Here is a 19,790-nt window from a genome sequence, read left to right as displayed (position 1 = left end):
TGTGGTTCAAGATAAAACTCGATGAGAGAATCAACTTTCGATCTGTCGGCCGGTAGATCCGGGAGATGCGGGGAAACGCAAACCTACCAAGGTACACAACCGGCTATGCGAAATATCACATGAATTGTATGCATTGCCGAGATCCGGTCGGCAGTTAGCGTTTAAGTTTAAATCATGGGGTAGTTGATAAAAGTACGTGGGTGCATAAAAAACATGGCATTGTAAGAATCTCTACACTACCTTGTAACTACCATCATGTTTAGCAAACCGGCTTTTCTTGTCCTTGTACTCTCTGTCCTTTGTCTCCCATATATTCGTACCTTGGCCCGGTTCGTCACAGTCCTGGGCTTCTTCCGAGACAAGAGCAGCACTATCGTACAGGATCCCAGTCATCTCACCTTCATTAACGACACCATTCAATGCGAGGATGTTCACTTTGAAGAAGAAAGTGGAAAGCTCTTTTTGGCCTGCGAGGACAGCTACGAAGGTCGATTTAGATGGTTCCCACCCTTGGCCAATTTCCATGACCCGTCTTTGGCCGCCAAGAGCACTGGGTCAATACACGTCGTCGATCCTGAGGTATGTTGTGTGGTTAAGTACATGTTGACTTTAATTCCCTAACGTCGCTTCAGTCGAAACAATCTCAACGTTTAAAGTTTGTAAACTTCAATGGACCTTTCAACACCCATGGCATTGATGTCATCCCGGATCATGACTCGGCAGAGGCCGCCGTCTATATATTCGCTGTCAACCACCCTCCAAACTTGACACATTGTCCTGATACCGCGAACTTGAAAGAATGCAACGCAAATGCGGCTTCGCGCGTCGAGATATTCCATCATGTCATCGGGTCTGATGTAGCCACACACCTACGGTCAGTTCAGCACTCGCTAATTTCGACGCCCAACGATATTCTAGCTCGAAACCCTCACTCTTTCTATGTGACAAACGATCACTACTACAAAGAAGGTGCTCTGCGATTCTTGGAAGTCGTGTACTGGGGCGCAAGATGGTCGACTACCGTGTTGGTCGAGTTGGACTCGCTCACTTCTACCGACCCCGCAGCAGATGTCAAGGCGCGAGTCGCGGTGAGTGGTATCCATAACCAAAATGGGCTTGGTAGGGGTAGATCTGGAGAAATCCTCATCGGATGTGCTGGGAGAGGTGTTTTGGAGGTGGGAAAGGCATCATCCGAAAACCCTGCCATTCAAGTTGTCTCATCGATCAAGGTCGACTCGACAATCGATAATCCCAGCTACTTCCTCGACCCATATGCCAATTCGACATTTGATGCCAGCGGCTACGTCCTCGCAGGATTATCACGGGCTGCTGACCTTCCCAAGACGACGACGGATCCAAACGGGGCTGATGGGTCCATGGTATGGTATATCCCATCACAACAAGGGGGTGCGGAATTGAGCGTAATGAGCCCTAGGTTGTTGTTTGAAGACGGCGGGGAGAGAATTCGATTTGCGACGGCTGCTGTTATGGTTGCTATCGACCCGAAGCTGGAACACGGTCAGCGGTGGGCGTGGCTCTTTGTGACGGGAGCGTTAGCGAAGAGTGTGTTGGCTGTCAAGATCAACTTGGAGAACGTGGTATAAGGGACTCTATGGATGCTCTGAGAGAGGCATGTTTTGGGTACTGTCTATTCGTTCTTTGCAAGCTATAGCCAAGTAGGATGATACGAGATGGGACGGGACTACCGCCAGCTTAACCTAATGCTGTCCTATTGGAATCCCTTTGCAATAACTTCTATACCATCGCTTGTGATCACCCACTCGAGCCTATGATCCCTATGCTCCCTATTCTGCTGCCCGCTCAAAATAACCTCGTTGACCCATGGTGCTTTGGTGGCCTCGGCGCCCAAGTAATCCTCCTCCAACGTGATTTGTCTGTGTCGGCGTCGAGGTTAATACAAAGTGAAGGACCGGCTTCAATTAACCCAGTAGGTGCGCATATCTGCCCCCATGTCAACATCATAGCGGTCGCGAGCATGCCGTATCTCCTTGCTTGCGATCTAGATCAACTATGATGAGTCTCTTCCTATACTCACCAAATTAAGATAAGGGATTAACGTATACTTGTATTATTTTTACAAAGTCTTAGATAGTGCTCTAACAGTGGGGATAAGTACGCTCTGGCAGTCCCGCGATCCAACCTCGGAAGAAGCTCTGGAGACCTATATTGGCAGGGATCGGGAATGGATCGATCTGAGTGGCCCCAATGCCGGATGGTTCCCCAGATTGGACTCGAATCATCCGGAGAACAACACCATTCCCCAAACCCCGCAACTGGGGGTGGCGCCGATCCGCAAGGTCGCGGGATCATTTCGAGGGGATGTCGGCAGGAGTAAACTACCGCTCCAATCCTGGAGCAAGAACCCCGGCTTGAGGAACGTCGGAATCGAGTCATTTATCGATGGTGCTTGACGGCGAGTATCTGGTGATTTACTGACGAGTCAATGGATGGATATGGTGACGTACCCAAGAAGAAGGGTGCTTGCTCATCTATAAATACACCTATTGAAGCCCACGAGAAGGCTTCTAGTACTGGCTCGGACCATCATCACAAGCCAAATCATCTTGATTCTACCACGCTCAGCTGAAACATCTATCCATCATGAAACCCATCCATCTTCTCTCATCGCTAGCCAACCTCCTTCTTCTTGCCCAAGTCGAAGCTGTGGCGGACTTCACCAACAACATCGTCTTCACGCCCCGTGATGACTACACGAGCTGGAAAACTATCTACGGCCGTTCCGTGCAGTTGCAGGATGGCTCGCTCCTCGTCACCTGGGAGGATTATGCTCCTGAACCCCCATTGGCTCACTTCCCTATCTGGAAGTCTGTCGACGGCGGAGTGACTTGGTCTGACTTTGTCAACGTTACCGACCAGGTCAATGGCTGGGGTTTGCGATATCAGCCTCACTTCTTTGTTCTGCCCGAAGATTTGGGAGAATACAAAGCAGGCACACTCATATTGTCTGGAATGTCACTTCCCGCAGACCTCAGCGAGGCCTGGCTCGACATGTATACCAGCACTGACGGTGGTGAGAACTGGGAGTTTGCCAGCCACGTCGTCTACGCACCGGGTCCCGAAACTACCAAGAATGGGGACAAGGCGGTCTGGGAGCCGTTTCTCCTCATGCACGATGGTGAACTCATCTGCTACTACTCGGATCAGCGTGATCCGTCTCACGCTCAGAAGCTTTCTCATATCGTGACCAAGGATTTGAAGAATTGGTCCGATCCCGTCGACGATGTTGCTCACTCGACGTACAAACATCGCCCAGGCATGGCCATTGTTGCGCACATTGGGTCTACCGACAAGTACATCATGACCTACGAACTCTGTGATGGCCCTGATGGTGGTTGCCCTTCGTACTACAAGGTCTCCTCGTCGCCATACGACTTTGGCAGTGCCGAGGAACACAAGATTCTATCCAACGACACCAACACCAACCCTGGTTCATCCCCGTTTGTCATCTGGACGCCTCATTCTGAGCGAGATGATGGCTCAGGCTTGATTATCATGAATGGGTCAGGCCGTGAAGAAGTTTTTATTAACGAGGACGCGGGGGAGCCGGACGGCTGGAAGATGGTGGATGTGAACCAGTGGACATCGCATTCCCGTTGCTTGGAGATTATTGAAGTAGAGGGAGAGAAGAAGCTGATGATTACTGGTGCTGGACACATGTCTAGGGATACTGACAATCTTGTTGCGGTGGGTGTGGTTGGGATTCCCACTTAGGTAGCATGTCCAAGGAAGATGAGATCAAAACATCTACACTCTTTAACATTCGAAGGCGAAACAACCACTGTGTTTGAGTTCGCACGAACATAACATTAAGTTAGGAAAGTTAACCGATCTTTAACTTATCATCACCAGAGTTCCAGTCTCAACCCCTGACAACCTAAGCCCCTCCTATTCGGGTAGGTACCCTCACCTCGTCACCCAGTAGTGAAAATTGGTTGACTTGACATGAACAACCTCAAATCAGCGACCTCAGTTTCTGGGAACTTGTTAGCAATGTGTAGTAGCTACAGGGCTGATGATAAACCTCTAGTCTTCCCTGGCTTTCATCTGCCTGCTCACCATCGTGAGGAGAGAGCAACAAGCCGGCCAGATGCTTCTTCGACTCTTGAACCCCCATAACATGCTACAAAAACATTAGAAATTCACACTTTGTTTCCTTTGAAGCTGTTTACCTGCTCAAACGAGTCTCGCATGTAGAACCTCACTGTAGTCACCTCTCGTGTTTGTCCAATTCGGTGGATCCGAGCAAGGGCTTGTTCTTCGAGAGTTGGATTCCTAGATATTTAGCACCATTCCAAAGAAGCGTGGGATTAGACTTACCAATGAGGCTCCATGAGATACGCCCTAGTTGCTACTGTCAAAGTGAGACTAGAAGTTGTCAGTCACTACTATATTTACAGTTGCAGAGAGTTACTTGCCCAGCTGCACCACAAGATAGCGTCAAGAGCATGACGCGAACGGACGGGTTGCTTCTGAATCTCTCCACAATCTCCTGCCGCTCATTTTGAGGCACCTTGCCATCAAATCGGACACTTGGAATTGACGCTTGTTCTAGTCCGGCTTCAACCATGTCGAGTGTTAGTCTCCAGCTTGAAAAGACGATGCTATAGTGTATTAGAAACCGTGTGATACGGAGGGATTGAGCAAATACCATTTGTCATTCCATGGAAGAGCCTTGATGTCGGTGATTAGGGCCTCCACCTTGGACGAGAGGCCGATGGATGTTGCTCTCGTCTGCGTCTGTATCTCTTCCGGGCTTGACTCAAGAGCGCTGCTATTAGTGGAAACAGATGCCACTGAGCAACGGGGATTGTGGCCGCATTCTAGTACACCTCTAGACTGCCTTTGCGTGCAATCAGCGCATACAAACTTCAGGCAGCTGAAGAACTGAGCGCTTTGTCGTGGTACAGATGGGTCTTCGAGAAGAGTCTCGGTGATCTCGAGTGTTGATCCACATTGTATGCAGACCGGTGGCTCCATCTCTCGCTGTACATTGAAAGTTCCTTGTGCGTTGCTGGCCCAAGTGTCACCTTCTAGGGAAGCCGCAGGGTCCTTTCCGTGTCTCGTGTGGTAGTGGAGACCGAGGTTGCAGACCAGCCTAAGTGACTCAATCTGCTGCAAGACATTGACGTACAGTCCAGTTCGAGAGCGTTCCATATCCCCTTTCAAAGCTTCTTTGATGTTCGTAAGAGTTTCATTGCGTAGCTTGTCGTACAGAGCTCTCTCTTCGGTGTTGAAGTTGACTGGGCATTGCATATCCCGCCGGGCAGGAAGGTCGACGGTTCCCTTGGGTCGTCTCAGTAGCATGCAAGCTGAGAGACGCTTTAGCCTTTTGATGGCTTCCTCATATTCGCCGGACTTCCAAAGGCGCGATATATCGATGTCAAACCGTCTTTGGTCGGTGTAGGGATGGGCACGTATGAACTTGAAGAGAGTTGCTAAATCACCGAGACGATTCTGGATGGGAGTGCCGGTAACAGCCCATCGAGACTTGGAGTCGAGTGCGCAGACTGCTTGGGACATCTTTGAGTTGGCGTTTCGGATGAGATGCGCTGTTTTCATTAGCATATTTGTCGGAATTGATGTTTTGATGGTCCTACCTTCGTCGAGAATAATCCTCTCCCATCTCACTGAGAAGAGAGTCGAGTCTCGCACACCATTCCCACTGTTCCACTCTGCAGAGACTGTGTGATATGTTGTCAAGACGATGTTGAAACGATCAAGTTCGGTTGTGGAACTGAGACGGGTCTCCCGGTGATGGCGGTGCCATGCCATGCCTCCGTGAACAACGTGCCTGGTAAATAATAAGCATATATCTAGTTGATGAAGTAAAAGTACTGACTCAGATAGCTGTTCTTCCCATGTCCCGATTACTGCGAGGCATTAGATCTTGATCCCTGAATTAGCAACAGGGTCGGAATCCAGCTTACGCGGAGGTGGCACAACAATGAGTGTAGCTGCAACGCTCAACTGGCCGTCTTCGCTTGTATCCATTTCAGTGTTATCCCTGTCCAGGTCGGTTGCTGCCAATGCAATCATGGTCAGTGTTTTGCCAAGCCCCATTGGGTCTGCAATGATGCCACCGTAGCACTGGGGGGGTTCTTCGGCTTGATAGGCATTAGATATCCGGTTCAGGAAGCTGCAACTCTGTTAACTGCATTGACAATACCTGCTATTGAGCGAAACTTACAATCGCTCCCGGTCATTTTCTCTCATCTCCCAAACATCTGGCCGTTGATCATAGAATGCCCAGCCCTGCTCCCGGCGTAGCATGAATGTGAGAGCCTGCTTTTGATGCCTGTTGCATGTGGTAAGTCTGAAAGTGTATACTAAGATTTAGTTGATGTCACTCACTTTCTTAGGCTTCTCTTGATAACTGTTGGTTGTGCTGTTTCTTCTAGATCGTCCTGACTGTCCAAATCATCTAGCAAATCTTTTTGTTGCGGGATACTTTCGAGATGGAGGATCTTAGAGCCCCTCGAGACGACCTCAGAAACAAGATCACAAGAGGCAAAGTCGTCAGAAGAAAGGCGATGGGGATTATAGTATTTGACGTCGATATGACACTCTCGAGGATCTTGTAGGTAGACTTGATACTCCTCGAACCACTCTCCAATTTCGTCGAAAAGGTCCGAGGGGCCGTAGACGGTAATCTCCAAGGTACATTGGAGGGGACTGGATCGAGTCTTTTGCTGTGTTGGGCTTTGAGAGTCTGGGATGGTGCAAGAAACGTAGAGGTCCAGAGTTTCGTCCTCGAGAAGGCTTTGAATCATCTGGCCGTGGTCTGACATGATATGGCCAGAGATCTCCGGATATTCTTCTGAAATGAATTTTGGGGAATCGGAGCTCGGGGAGGTCTTGATCTGCACCGAAAAAGGTGAAGGTGGAGTGTTCAGTGAGCTCTTCGGATCACACCTAGCAGATATGGACGGAACCTTGATCACGTTATTACTTATCATTGGACCGCTCTATTGAGAGAACTCACCATACCAAAGCACACCTTTTCTGGTTCTTGTTCTTCAAGCACCTGTCGGGCTGGCGCGGGTGCAGCTGGTAGGCTGTTGTCTACGGCGATGATGGTACTGATGTCTAGAATTTGAGCCTCTACACACATTGTGCTTTGCCATGGCTGGACGTTGGAAGAACTCTGAGCGGAATCTAAGAGATGTTGTTGACATGAAGATTTAGGCAGTAATTGGCCGTAGTGTTGGGTCTGTTCTTGAGGCATAAGATGTCCCATGGACATGGATGACCACAGCTCGAACGAAGGGGAGGCGAAAGATGTTGATGGAGGCTGTAAGTTAGGGAACGCTGCTTGGAAACTTTTATCATTTAAAAAACCTCCTGCTGCGTTCTGGGACTGAAAGCTGTGGTAGGGAGTCCATGCGTTGTTGTGATGAGGTGATATGGTCGAGTAGGCGCCCCTAGCATTAGGCTGTAGTGTTGCTGAGACGGGTTGAGATACTGAATTAGGATAAAACTGCTGAACTTCGAAAGGCCTGGTGTAGGACCTGTAGCCTGCCTGGTAGCCAGTAGTCAGGGCTGGGTGACCAGTCCCTTGGACGTTTGGTGAGGCTTCCTCGTCCAGCCGGCGCCTCTTGAGTGTATTGTTGGGACCCCTAGGCGTGTCCATTGTATTGGACGATTCCTGAGCTCAGGCTGCTCCCTTGAATCGAATTGGGACTGTTAAATCGTACTCCGGTCTTACATGTGTGGTGTAAGGTGGCAAAGTCAGATCAGGCTCTGAGTTTGGTGAGGCTGAATATTTATCACAGCCGATGACTCGATACGCCTCGTTAGGCATAGAGGAGGTGTTTGTAATGCAGTTATCAGGCATACATGCAACAATTTGGGTGGCCTGCATGGTGTTGGCCCGGAGCGCGTAGCTGGCGAATAAGCTAGTCCCCTAAGTGCACTTTCGCCTCGGAATTGTGATCTTGGCGGTGGCTGTGTGTGGGTGTGTGTTGTCACAAATTGATAAGTGCATATCAGGCTCTGGACTTTGCCATAACTACGAGACACCCTCCACCAGACTTCTTCATCCGCCCTTCATCAGCTTTCAACAGATCCTTCGTGGCGCAAGATGCCTCGTAACCCCGCTGTCACTGTGCTGGCGAGGCAAACCCTGAAGACGGCATACGATGAGCTTGAGCGCACCATCACTCCAGGAGACAAACGAAACTTTGGCAATACGACCCTGCAGCATGTCCGAAAGACAGCCCTTGACATTGAAAATCAGCTTGCTGCTCGGCAATCACTCCGCAACATGCGCCGTCTCATGCCCCTCTTCCGAGGACTTGAACATTACTCCAAGGTTGTTGATATTCTCTGTAACGGCACTCCCTATTTACCGTGGATATGGGCACCTATCACTCTCATCCTGCGGATAGCCTCGGAGTATGTCGAGGCGTTTGAAAAGATCATCAAGGGTTATTCGAATATCGCCGAATCACTCAAGCGATTTGAGATCCTCGGCGATGCATTTCGTGGCGAGCCAGAGTTCCACAAGACGCTTGCCGTCTTTTACGCCGACATTTTGGAATTCCATAAGAATGCATACAAATTCGTTCGAAGAAGTGGTAAGTAGGATAGAATTGACATTAAAAGTTGCATAACCTAATATTATAGGCTGGAAACTCATGTTTGTCACGTCCTGGGGCCGTTTCGAGAGCAAGTTCAACAATATTCTCGAAGACTTGAACCGACACGGCTCTTTGATCGACCAGGAAGCAAACGCTCTCGACATTGCCGAAGCAAGAAAGATGCGAGAAGATATTCGATCCTGGAGAGAAGAGAGCCAGAGCCAACTCGACCGCGAGCAGGCCGAGAAGAGCGCGAAGCAGTTTGAGGCTACCGCATCGTGGCTCAAGATCAACGAATCAGATCAGCTGACAATCTTTGACTCGATAATTTCAGAAGTAGCCGAACATCAAGGAACTTGCGCGTGGATCTTGAAGAACCAAAAGGTCCGCTCTTGGCTTCAAGACAAGCCAGATACTCCAGCACTTTGGTTGCAGGGATCGGCTGGGACTGGGAAAAGTGTCCTATGCACACAGCTCGCAATCTTTATGAAGGCATCCAACAGCTTTACCATCCACCACTTTTGCACCTACCGCTACGCGTCTTCGACCGCGTATGAGCAGATCCTGAAGTCGTTGATTCTTCAGCTTGTTCGAAAGGACGGCGATCTGGTCGCCCACGTCAACGAGGCATACGTCTTGGAGAAAAAGCCACCTACAACTGTAGCTCTTGAACAGCTCTTTCAAACGCTTCTTGCCAACATGTCCAGCCGGCCCAACCAGGAAGAGTATGTATGGATCATCATTGACGGATTGGATGAGTGTGAGCCAGACAAACAGACCCGGTTGATACGTCTAATCAACCAGGTTACATCAAAACCCTCTTTACCTGGCACCACTGTATGCAAGGTCTTGGTATCAAGTCGTTCCCCATCGAATGCGTTGCAGAACCTCCGCAGAAAACAAACAGTCTCACTCGCTGAGGAAAAGACCTCTCTGCAAGGGGCAATAGGGCAATACGTCAGAGAGAGACTGAGATCACTGGACACAAGGCTCCGACAGCTTGACATAGGGCAGGCTGAAATCGAAGAGATCCGGACAGTGATCGTGGAAAAGGCTGACGGTGCGTTGTTTGGCCTGATAGTCCTGTTGGATATTCACTGATCTTATCTAGGAATGTTTCTCTACGCCCGGCTTGTTATGGACTATCTCGCGACCAACATTTTCTACAGTGGTGATGAAATCAAGCAGTCGGTGAACGAACTGCCAAGGAAGCTCGCAGATTTGTAAGCCTTGTAATACCCTTTGCCTCCAAGACTCCATGCTGATATTCTCCCTAGCTACTATAAGATCCTGACCCAGATTCTGGTTCAGTTGGACTCTCGCTCCGTGGACCGTGTGAGATGCATTCTCGGTTGGGTTGCGTTTGCGGAACGACCACTTCAGAAGCTTGAATTACTTTCTGCTATCAGTTTCAGCCCCGGTGATCCTAAGATTAATCGTTTGGCGCCTCAGTACATCCTAGACATCTGCGGGACTCTGATCGAGGAGAGAAGGGATTCAACCCTAGCGTTCATCCATATCTCCGTGAAAGAGTAAGAGCCACAACAAGACAGACTTGAGCCGTGTTACTTACAGAATCAGGTTCCTCCAAAGCTCTTCAAGCAACATCGTCATCCACAAGCAGCAAGCACTTCGTGAACACGGCGTAGCCACAGTCACTTGTCTTTTATCTGGTTTACGACTCTTTGGAGGCGAATTCTCTGAACACGACAGAGTGCTTCGGATAGGCAAGGGACTTCACGGGTTTCATGTCTATGCTACCGAGTATTGGACAGAGTACTTGTTGTCCCATATAGCGAGGGCTGATGGCATCGACACAAATTCTCCTGAACTACTGATGATCCTTGCTTGTCAACTGGCGGATGTGGTGAAAGATTCGAGTCCAGAAATGGCTGTTGAGAACGATGGAGGAACAAGTCAGCTCGACGAGCGCCTCCCAGCTCTACGGCAATACCCAGCACTCTACAGGTGTGTTACGCGAGCTTTGATGGCTAGATCTTTGAAGAATCTTGAAGTTAGAATCCTGCAAGAGAATGGTAAGTAAGTCGCTGGGGGGTTTTCGTGATTTGTTGTTGACCTAGACTAGCGTCTCGAGGGATCTCGACACCCTCGGCATCCTCGAAATCTAGTTTCATGTCAGAAAGCATCACTGCTTTGCTGGCATCGTACCAAGGTGCTGTCATGTCCCTGGTTGACCACGATCACTTCCCGGGCCTCACCAGAGATGAGTTGGAACTGTTTAGAGCTCATTTTGGAACGGCTGCGCTCACATGCCGGCTGGGGTCCTGCCCAAGGGCTACCGTTGGCTTTGAGACAGAGAGGCTTCGGTCAGATCACGAGATGTCACACGTCAGATGCTTTCCATGCACATTCTCGGGCTGTCAGTACCCTCCTTTTGGGTCAGCCAAGGCCCTGAAGAAGCACACGAGCACGCATCACGCTGTAGTGACTGGTAGAAAAACGATTCGCAGGACTGGATCCAGACGTGTTCAACGTGGCCAACAGCAGTCGACACCCTCTTCATTCGACCAGTATTCCATGGCAGCCCTGACGAAGAAGGTAGATGAAAGAAGCCCGGTGCCACCACCACCACATGTTGGCCCACTTGCCTCAAGGACGACTACAGAGCAGTACATGGCTGGACCAGCTCCCCCGTCCGCCGTGCACGCTGGCCCTGTTCCTAGCAACCCCCCCTTGGTTCAGCAGTGGCATTTCCCCAAGCCCAACGCGCGCACGCAAAAGAATCTCATCGACATTGACGACATCCTTGGCCAGATGCAAGACACTATCTACGAGAACGCCAGCCATGTTACTGCTGGCGCTCATGTCCACGGCGAGGGTTTTAACGGCTACCGCAATACTCCTTCGCCTCCTACTTTTTACCGATTACCGGAAAGCATTCCCGTGACAGCCGACGTCTCACGGTCCGTATCTGCGGCCACCATGGCTTCACCCAGGGAAGAAGATGGTAATGGCCGAAAACAGGCAGCAGGCGCGACGCACATGGATGAAATGAAGCCATTGTTCCCCTATCTTCACAGACTAGACCCAGATTATCCGAAGTTTCATAACGCCACTACTGTCGAGCCGGAACAGCCAAACGAAGAGTTAGAGAAACCTTCGCTACCTGGTTTCTGGGACATGTGCGAACTTCCACCCGATCAGCGTTCTGGGGCCATGCATATTCTCTTTTACCCAATGGATACCCTCGGCCTTAGGGAACTGGCTGGTCGGGGACAAATATTTGTTGACCACAAGCGCGCAGTTCTCATGGGAGCCTATCATAGACTCATTGCTGCTGCGGCATTCGGTGACCTTACCCTGGTTCGCACCCTCATTGACACCTATCATGTCGGCCCAGACCTGATGCCTGTGCCCGAACCCTATGCGGTGGCACAATTTGCAACCCCGATTCTCGCTGCAATTGGGGGAAGCAACATAGAAGTTTTACGTTTCATCGCTGAACATCCGGGATTTGACCTGACACGCGGGTCCAGTGGCGAACCTTACATCTTAATCGCCAGCAAACGAAAAGGACCCCATTGGGCGGCAGAGATGCAGATTCTGGACAACGCCTACCGTCTACGGCAGAGGCAAAAGTATTTCCAGCCTCAATTCACGTTTCCTATTCCATCAGCTTAGACCCAATCTCAGCAACCGCGAGGCTCACCGAACTTGGTACTCCAGGGGTTAAGCCAAGAGATTGATTCTTTTGATGTGGGAAATTGGGATTTCCTTCCCAGAGGAATGAAGCCCTGATAGGCTCGGGGGAGCGCTCTAGATAGGAGGCTCAGTGACTGTAAATAGCAATGGACATCTTCTTTGTAGAAAGATGAGGCGCTTTTTACGCACTTCATGTGTGCTTCAATTAGGTCTATCGTGCCTACTAACCACACTTCTGCTAGGGAGCCCCAGATCAACATCTGCCTGTGTTTCCGACAAACAATGACAAATGGACACCGTGAAGTCCGGGAAAAGGAGAGAATTATGAGACTATTGATCGTTGGGATCTGGGCCTGCTCCACCTCGGATCCTAACATAAGGCACCTGAGTTTTTGGGAAGTATGCCGTCACGGGAGCCACTTTGCACTTGAAGTATGTCCTCCACGAGAACGACTTCTGAAGCCCACTCTTCTTGTACACCTTGGTCTCCTTTTTGGAGCAGGGCATGTCCATCGCGAGCGTTGTCCACCGGTTGTACATCGCCACCTTAGTCTCCATGGCAAAGGACCCGTTGACCACCGAGAAGCCCCTAAGCTCGGCGTCCATTATCACCATGCCGTTGCTGTATGCTAGAAGATGGCTTGAGAGGTACTTTCTCACTGTTTCGTCTACTGCATTTAGTTCACTGATTAGGGCGGCGTCTGCTTCGGGCGAGTCGGATGTGAGCTCCGTATCTGGCCAGATGATGTTGGACCAGCTGAGGGCCCATGTATTTTCTTGGGCTTCTCCGGATGGGCTTTTGTATTGTTTGATGATGTCTTGGAGTGGCGAAAGGTCGGTCTTGATCTGCTTGGCCAGCTCGGGTACTCGCTGCACGATGGGCATGAATAGGAAGATGTCGCTGATCTTTTTGAACTTGCCCTGTTTGATCATGGATACTAGAATTGCCGCGTCCGGATACTTTTTGATGTCTTTTCTGAGTTGAGTCGTTTCAGTAAGCCTCTTACCAAGCTGGTTAGAGGGAACGTCAAGGGGGCCTCGGACTGGCCAGAGTCTGTTGGCAGCTTCAATCACCTCATCAACTGCAACGGTTAGTCAGTGCTTGTACATTCATCATGACGTTGTTGTAGACTCACCCCGGTCGAGGAATTTCGAGACTCCCTGTCCATCACACCTCTGCAGTTCCTCGCAAATCTTTTGCTTGCTTGAATCAAACTCAGCTCGCATAATATCGTAGTTGGATGCCAGAGAATTAGCCGCTTCGTTAATATCGTTGACTCTTTCTTGGATCCGAGTCAGCGCACCATCCCACTGAACGAGTACCGACTTGATCGGGGGCTCCATCAGTTGGAATGAGGGGGTTAGGTAATTGTTGACGGCGGCGCTGATGGAGTTCGCGTTGCAGTTGCCGGCTTGGCAGGCAGCGACTACGCGGGCGAGAGATTGAAAGACTGAAAGATCGATCTGCGAAGTTGGTTTAAGCATCAATTCCAAGATGTGTACTCGGGGCGAATGAGGACTTACATCCTTGGCTTGAGCGATAACCCACGGGGCGATGGACTTGAGTACACTCGCAATATCGGCTTTGTTGTTGAGAATTGGTAGACTAACTTTTCCAAAACACTTGGACAGATTAGACGAGAACTCGGCAGAGACATAGGGATACGGTACCTTTTCAATACTAAGAGTGTCGTCCGCGACCTTTGCAGTAGCTGTCGTCATCTCACCTCGAATCGACATAGCAGTGAATGATCCAGTCGTAGCGAAGTTTTGCAACCGGGTGAAGCAGCCGCAGATGGCCTCGGCTGACTTGATGAACTTGTCTCCCAGACCCTTGCCAAGCGCCCTACGAATCTCGTCGCAGAGATCGACCTCCTTGGTGAGAATGGTCAAACTGGAAGGGACTTGTACCGATTTCTTCTCCCATCCTAAGTGAGTGTCAGCAAACCTCCTCTTCGTTACCTTGAGGGGCAGTCCTACCAGGGATGCAAGTCCATCCCTTACAAATCCTGAGGGGTTTCTTCAAGGTCGGGCAATTCCATGCCGCCCATTGGCGGCTTTTGCACTTGTTCCACTACCTGAGATTAGCACGACGTTGTCGACGCGTGGGTATTGAGCTTGGCCTACCGTGGGGACCTTGATTGTCTTCATGTTGACCTTGACACCACTCGGCACGATGACTTTGATCTTGCATGTTGACACTTCTTTGACGCCGGCGCAGATGACGGGGAGGGTGTTGAGCGCAGCATTCTGGGCGATCACCACTTGCGCTAGCAGCACAAAGGGCAAGAGGAATGGTAGTGAGAGTCGCATCTTAATCGATGAGCTGGGGAGCTTTGACGCGTTGGTAACACGCAGGCTGGCCACTACTTTAAAGTACCCCCCAGACTCTACGGAAACCAGGGGTTATTGACCAATTCAGCTGAATCACAAGGGCTGAGATGGCGCTTTTAGAACGGGACCGCGCCAACCGAAGGGTTAACAGCAAGATGCAGCCCTACGAGAGACATCAACCCGCATGGAGACAATTGAAGCGAATCACCAAGAGCTAGAATCGATAGTGTTCCTGCTGATGGCAGCGCCAAGGAATCTAGATTCAGTCCAGGCGCCGCTGTTCAAGGGGGTCATCAGCCACAGTTCTCCATAGCCCCGAGACAAAACGCCATAAAGACCGGAAATGGCCTTGGTCTGGGCTTACCGGCTGCGTTCGAAAGCAACAAGTGGCTCGGGTTTCATCGTTTGGCTGAAGGCGTCTACCGGCATGAGATGGGCTGTGAGCATGGCGTTGTGCCTTGCAGGGGATTGTCCATGCTGGCATGGGAGCGTGCAGACTGGTGCCACCATTCCTAGCTTCTGTAGATATGGTTAAAAACAAACTATTACGCGAGAGAAACCGCCCCAGACGCCGCCATAAGCCCGTCAGCTGGACTCAAGGCAGACTACGATCAAGATGAAGAGGGACGGTGAAGTGCGGAATGTTCAACTATAATGATTGTGAAACCATCCATGCGTTTAATGCCATGCGCTAACTGTCTAACCATGATGCAAATCTATATGTAGGCGCTTAAATCCATCTACGCCATATCACCACTGAAAGCTCTCTTCGAAATACTCTATCCGTGAGACCCCATTGTGTAGCAGCTCCACGACCGTCTTTCTAGCCGTATCTGCCATCTGTGCAGGGCCACAAGCAACGACTGCGACGCTCTCGTTGCCTGCTTTCTCGCTTGTGCCCCTCACCACCGAAGCCGCATTTATGCGCCCATGGTGGAGGGTTACTTGTGATGGCCAGTCGTTGAGCTCGTCGCGGGGTGTATGCATTGTGAGGTGGATCTCTATGCTGAGATTTGAACTTCCGAGAAGCTCGCCAATATCGTTGTGGAGGACATCCAGTGCGAAGCCGGGTTCTCTGACTGCCCAATGGATCTTAACAGACTTGGGGGCAATGGGGCCAGTAAGAGCTTGGAGGTAGGATAGTGGCACGACTATGCCACTGCCTCCGACAACGAAAACAACGTTGTCAAACAGATGGAATGGTTGTGTGTGTCCGTAGGGACCATCGACAAGTACGGTTTGGGGCACCTTTCTAGGCCATGCCGCTTCGGCTGTGTCTCGGAGTCGGGATGTGAAGCCGTCGTAAGGTCGAATGAGGAACGCCATATTACAGGTCTCTGGGTAAAGACCCTGGGTCTCGGCCGAATCTGAGCTTGTCCCAACATTGTCTGCTTCAAGTAGAGGAACCTGCTCGCCCAGAAGTTTCGCAGCTGGTTGGCCTTCATCTGAAACTGTGGCAACAGTAAAAGGATGGCTCTCCCAGCAACGAGGGCCGTTTAGTACGTGAATGTAGTAGTAAGTACCGGGTGCTGGCTTGTAGAGACTCGTCGACCAAGGGATGACCAGTCGGACAATGTTGGAGGAAGGGTTATAGATAGAAGTAGCCTGAGTATCCCAGAACTTGGGGTTGAAGGCTGCGATTCGGAGAGCTCGGAGGACGCGATCGCCGACCCAGATGAAGCAGGGAACCCAGAATAGACCATCGAATTGGCCACCGAAGATGGAGACGTGGCTATGCATTATCAGCATTAATTCAGGGAAAAGGTACGACTTCTCTTACCCAAGCATGGTGATCAATACAATGATGGACATGACGATGTGAACAACCAGGAACAATTCGTAATGCTGACGTCGAATCCAGTAAAATGACGCTCCGATAAGAAGAGACATGAAGATAGTAGCCTGGATATGTTAGTGAATAGGGACGTGGATAACGGGGTTGAGGAACATACCACTTCGCCGGTCCACCAGAATGTGTACGACCACCAGTTGATGAAGGCTTCCATGCCGCCCTCTAACTTACGAGTCAGCATGAGGTCCATAAAGAGGGATGTTCAGGTCACATACCGTCAATAACAAGGAGTGTGTAGCCGATAGAATGGATGATGGCCTGGACTGTGGCGATGCGAGCCACCCAGCGGTGAAAGTTGTTGTATGTTCCGAAGTCCCATCCAGTAAGCCACATGAGGATGTTGTTCCTCATGCCGAACAGCCAGATGAGAGGAAAGTTGGCAAACGAGATGATGCCGGTACGGTCAGAGGCATAGCGAAGAATTTGTCGTTTCTTGGTTTCGAAACTAGAAGCCAGAGGTGAGATTCCATGTTCTTGTGTAACCGCGGGCGGTACTTACTAGAAATTCTCAGGTGTAATTCTATATCCGTGAATGCTCAGCGCAATATTAACCAGGAGGAAAGCGACCAGAGTCAGAGACTGTATCCTGGGCGGCACAGTTCCCCAGCCGATCTTCTGAGCGCATCGGTCTCCGAACGTGGCAGGAGTAGTGATCGAACCCAAAGTCCGGGTGTAAAAGTTGCTCAACTTTGACCCAGATCCTGATGACTTGCTCCGAACCATGCGCAAGGCGGCAATGTGCTGCCCGACGTGGTTCATTATTCCAATAGCCACGACGACGGCCCAGAAGACAACCATGACAGCGCTGTTGCCGGTCAGCCCATATCTTAGGCATTGAAGCAGTTTACTTACCCATAGATGAAGTGGTACCAATACACATAAGCAACAGCGTCCTACATTCACAGTTAAGTCAGCCGTTTACCGATCTGCTGGCATGGTTACCTACCAGCGTGTCCCACCAAACACGAAAGAAGTGTTCTGATGGAATAACCACTTCTCTAAAAGTGTGAGACTGGCCAGTCTCATTCAGCTCAAACCTTCGGACTTTTGCAATATCTTCTGCGCTGTAGTTTGAAATCAAGCTGAACGGCGGCAGAACGGTATGGGCGCGTTCCTGGCATGTTTCGTTGAGGGGAACCAAGCCCGCGGTTCGAGCTCCAGGTTTGCAGTACACTTCGAGGCATAGGTACAGCGAGATTATGGCTCGTGGGCTGTAGCACGGCTTGAGCAGGCCCGTCTGGTTCCAGAGTGTCTCATCGAAATGCACCGGCTTCAGACACGCTTGGCAGGAATCGTAGCAAACCTCATCGGGAGACCTGATCGCAGCGGCACGGACTGGCGAGCTCCATATCGCAATGTACGAGACGAGCACAGCCAGAGACGCTGCGAACTTCATGGCCGGCAGCTCGCAAAATGTCCTGTCCTGTGTCGAGGCAGTTTTGATGACGGGTGGGTGACAAGGGGGCTCGTGCGAGGTTTTTTATCTGATCATCTGATAAAACGCGGCACGACATCGGCTCGAGATCACGTGAACAGCACTACGGAATCCTTCAGGCCGAATGACCCGAGGTCGCTGGGCGTGTTGTTCTCCACAGTTGGGCTGGTTGGGAACTTGGCATCAGGCGTGTTATTGCTGACAGTCGTTCGTTGGAGGAATCACGCGCCATGTATTTGGGGGTCATCTCTGATCAATCGTGAAAGATTGATAACGATTCAAGGTGTCATCTGGGGTTCTTACTCTGCCAGATCTTGCGCGTTGGGGCGAAGAGACCAGCATTAATTGCTCACTAAGTGGGTAGGGAAAGCCACCCGAGGACCCTGATGTTGGTTTGTTCGGGTTGCAGGCACATGAGCTAGACCAGATGGGTACGGTTCGGATGTCACGCCGATGCAGTCTGGTGATCGTTTGGACTACAGGTGTCACTGTGAGTGTGCCATGGTTGCATGCATTCAGTTGTATTTACTGATCAAGCTGAGCAGCCTCAGAAAAAGTCTAAGGTGAGACTGCTATCAATAGGTGGTAAGAATGTACAGAGGTCAGGTTGTCCGTGGTATCTAATTTACAGAATCGTGTTCATCATGGCATCTACGAGGTGTAGGTGCAGCTGTTGGGCTTCTCAACTTCGGTGGTGCGGGCAGAGAATCCCAGGCAGCCCTCGTTGCCAGCAGGGTTGGCGACGCCGGCAGAAACCCAGATGCTCCAGGCGCCCTCGATGCTGTTGGGGCAGGCGAGGAGGCTCGCGCCGTCGAGAGACAGGTTGCCGTCCTTGTCAATCACCCAGCCCTTGAGCTCGCCGTTCTTGGGGGGAGGCTGAGCGCCGGTGATGTATCCGAGCTTACCCTGGCCTTTACTAATGTTAGCGGCATTAGTTTATTTCTTTGAGAAAATGCTTACCCATGCCAGATCGGTCGGCAAAGACCTGCTGAGGAGGGTTGTCGGTAGAGTAGAGGTACAGCTCGCCGTCCTTGGTCAAGCTGAAGGTGGCAGCGCCATCAGACTGGGAGTCGCAGGTGGCGTTGGAGTTGGGGAGCTTCAGGAAGAGGCTGCTCTTGGCGGCGTTGACGGTCGCAAAGTGGATGTCGCTGGCGGAGCGGAGAGCCAGGACCTGGAAGGGTCCGGGAGTCTTGGCAGCGTCGGCAGCGGGAGCGGCAGCAGCGAGGCCGCTGAGGACGGGAAGAGCGAGAAGAGTCTTGAACTGCATTTTGAAGGATTTAAAGTGTGGAAAAGGGTGAAGTGCTTGTTGTTTGTTGTTGTGGATTGTGTTGCTTTAAAGGTGTTGTTGATGCTGTAGGATGACTTGTACAAACAGCCACCAGATTGGGTTCTTACAATGCCCTTTATATAGCAAACAAAACGAGACGACCAAAGATCTTCATGAAGATCTTCTCGTAAACGAATCTATGCGTAGGGAGACGGCGGGCCCTTCTGACATCATTCCCCTCCGAGGAATACGAGAAAAACGTGCCCCAGCTCCAGGGCTTGGCTGGGGCCCGCATTGTCCACGTCTCCTGTAATGACGGCACTTCAGGGCCTGTTTACAGTGGCTGGCGCTGGACTCGGCCGATACTTAGGGGTCTGATGTTTATTACTCCGGTGGCGGCATTCACAGCTCATCCCGACTCTCCACCAATTGGCCATCCGCGTCTTAGAATGCGTCCTCTGTCAGCCCCTATGTACGTCTCCACACCAGCCAAGAGCCCAAGAGGCCCATTTCAAGAGGCCATCGCAACTGGGGACTCGTCTGTTTCGTGCATTTGCCGAGGATCAGCTGTAACGTACCCTTGAGGCTTCCGGAAGATATTGCCACCCTTGCATTCCG

The 19,790-nt window shown here is 50.9% G+C and overlaps 7 protein-coding genes across 7 annotated transcripts; 3 read left to right on the top strand and 4 right to left on the bottom strand.

Moving 5' to 3' along the window:
• Positions 1-255: 255 nt before the first annotated feature.
• On the top strand, positions 256-1,604 carry NCS54_00342000 (Hypothetical protein; the record flags this gene model as incomplete). Its single annotated transcript, XM_053148994.1, has 2 exons — positions 256-579; positions 633-1,604. The coding sequence occupies 2 exons, from the start codon at positions 256-258 to the stop codon at positions 1,602-1,604; spliced, it is 1,296 nt and encodes a 431-aa protein (XP_053004969.1).
• A 1,018-nt stretch (positions 1,605-2,622) lies between these two features.
• On the top strand, positions 2,623-3,753 carry NCS54_00341900 (Hypothetical protein; the record flags this gene model as incomplete). Its single annotated transcript, XM_053148993.1, has 1 exon — positions 2,623-3,753. One exon carries the CDS (start codon positions 2,623-2,625, stop codon positions 3,751-3,753), a length of 1,131 nt encoding a protein of 376 aa, XP_053004968.1.
• A 241-nt stretch (positions 3,754-3,994) lies between these two features.
• Positions 3,995-7,672, bottom strand: NCS54_00341800 (Helicase ATP-binding domain-containing protein; the record flags this gene model as incomplete). The annotated part of the gene is made up of 12 exons (XM_053148992.1): positions 3,995-4,015; positions 4,064-4,162; positions 4,212-4,314; positions 4,360-4,407; positions 4,503-4,643; positions 4,691-5,591; positions 5,640-5,833; positions 5,882-5,912; positions 5,970-6,178; positions 6,230-6,337; positions 6,394-6,974; positions 7,025-7,672. 12 exons carry the CDS (start codon positions 7,670-7,672, stop codon positions 3,995-3,997), a joined length of 3,084 nt encoding a protein of 1,027 aa, XP_053004967.1.
• A 450-nt stretch (positions 7,673-8,122) lies between these two features.
• On the top strand, positions 8,123-11,597 carry NCS54_00341700 (NACHT domain-containing protein; the record flags this gene model as incomplete). The annotated part of the gene is made up of 8 exons (XM_053148991.1): positions 8,123-8,618; positions 8,668-9,346; positions 9,611-9,681; positions 9,733-9,844; positions 9,899-10,153; positions 10,203-10,589; positions 10,641-10,661; positions 10,708-11,597. 8 exons carry the CDS (start codon positions 8,123-8,125, stop codon positions 10,748-10,750), a joined length of 2,064 nt encoding a protein of 687 aa, XP_053004966.1. The 3' UTR covers positions 10,751-11,597.
• Positions 11,598-12,614: 1,017 nt separating this feature from the next.
• NCS54_00341600 (Hypothetical protein) lies at positions 12,615-14,597 on the bottom strand (the record flags this gene model as incomplete). The annotated part of the gene is made up of 5 exons (XM_053148990.1): positions 12,615-13,366; positions 13,421-13,748; positions 13,809-14,212; positions 14,265-14,358; positions 14,412-14,597. 5 exons carry the CDS (start codon positions 14,595-14,597, stop codon positions 12,615-12,617), a joined length of 1,764 nt encoding a protein of 587 aa, XP_053004965.1.
• A 771-nt stretch (positions 14,598-15,368) lies between these two features.
• On the bottom strand, positions 15,369-17,899 carry NCS54_00341500 (FAD-binding FR-type domain-containing protein; the record flags this gene model as incomplete). The annotated part of the gene is made up of 7 exons (XM_053148989.1): positions 17,417-17,899; positions 17,323-17,363; positions 16,970-17,275; positions 16,686-16,915; positions 16,571-16,632; positions 16,399-16,520; positions 15,369-16,350 (listed from the first exon to the last, which is right to left on the bottom strand). Exons 1-7 carry the CDS (start codon positions 17,864-17,866, stop codon positions 15,369-15,371), a joined length of 2,193 nt encoding a protein of 730 aa, XP_053004964.1. The 5' UTR covers positions 17,867-17,899.
• Positions 17,900-18,556: 657 nt separating this feature from the next.
• NCS54_00341400 (Hypothetical protein) lies at positions 18,557-19,172 on the bottom strand (the record flags this gene model as incomplete). The annotated part of the gene is made up of 2 exons (XM_053148988.1): positions 18,557-18,816; positions 18,866-19,172. The coding sequence occupies 2 exons, from the start codon at positions 19,170-19,172 to the stop codon at positions 18,557-18,559; spliced, it is 567 nt and encodes a 188-aa protein (XP_053004963.1).
• Between the last annotated feature and the right edge of the window lie 618 nt (positions 19,173-19,790).

This window comes from Fusarium falciforme, chromosome 3, assembly GCF_026873545.1.
Source record: "Fusarium falciforme chromosome 3, complete sequence".
NCBI classification, from domain to species: Eukaryota; Fungi; Ascomycota; class Sordariomycetes; order Hypocreales; family Nectriaceae; genus Fusarium; species Fusarium falciforme.
The sequence above is the reverse complement of the archived record's forward strand: the minus strand, read 5'-3'. Positions and strand labels throughout refer to the sequence as shown.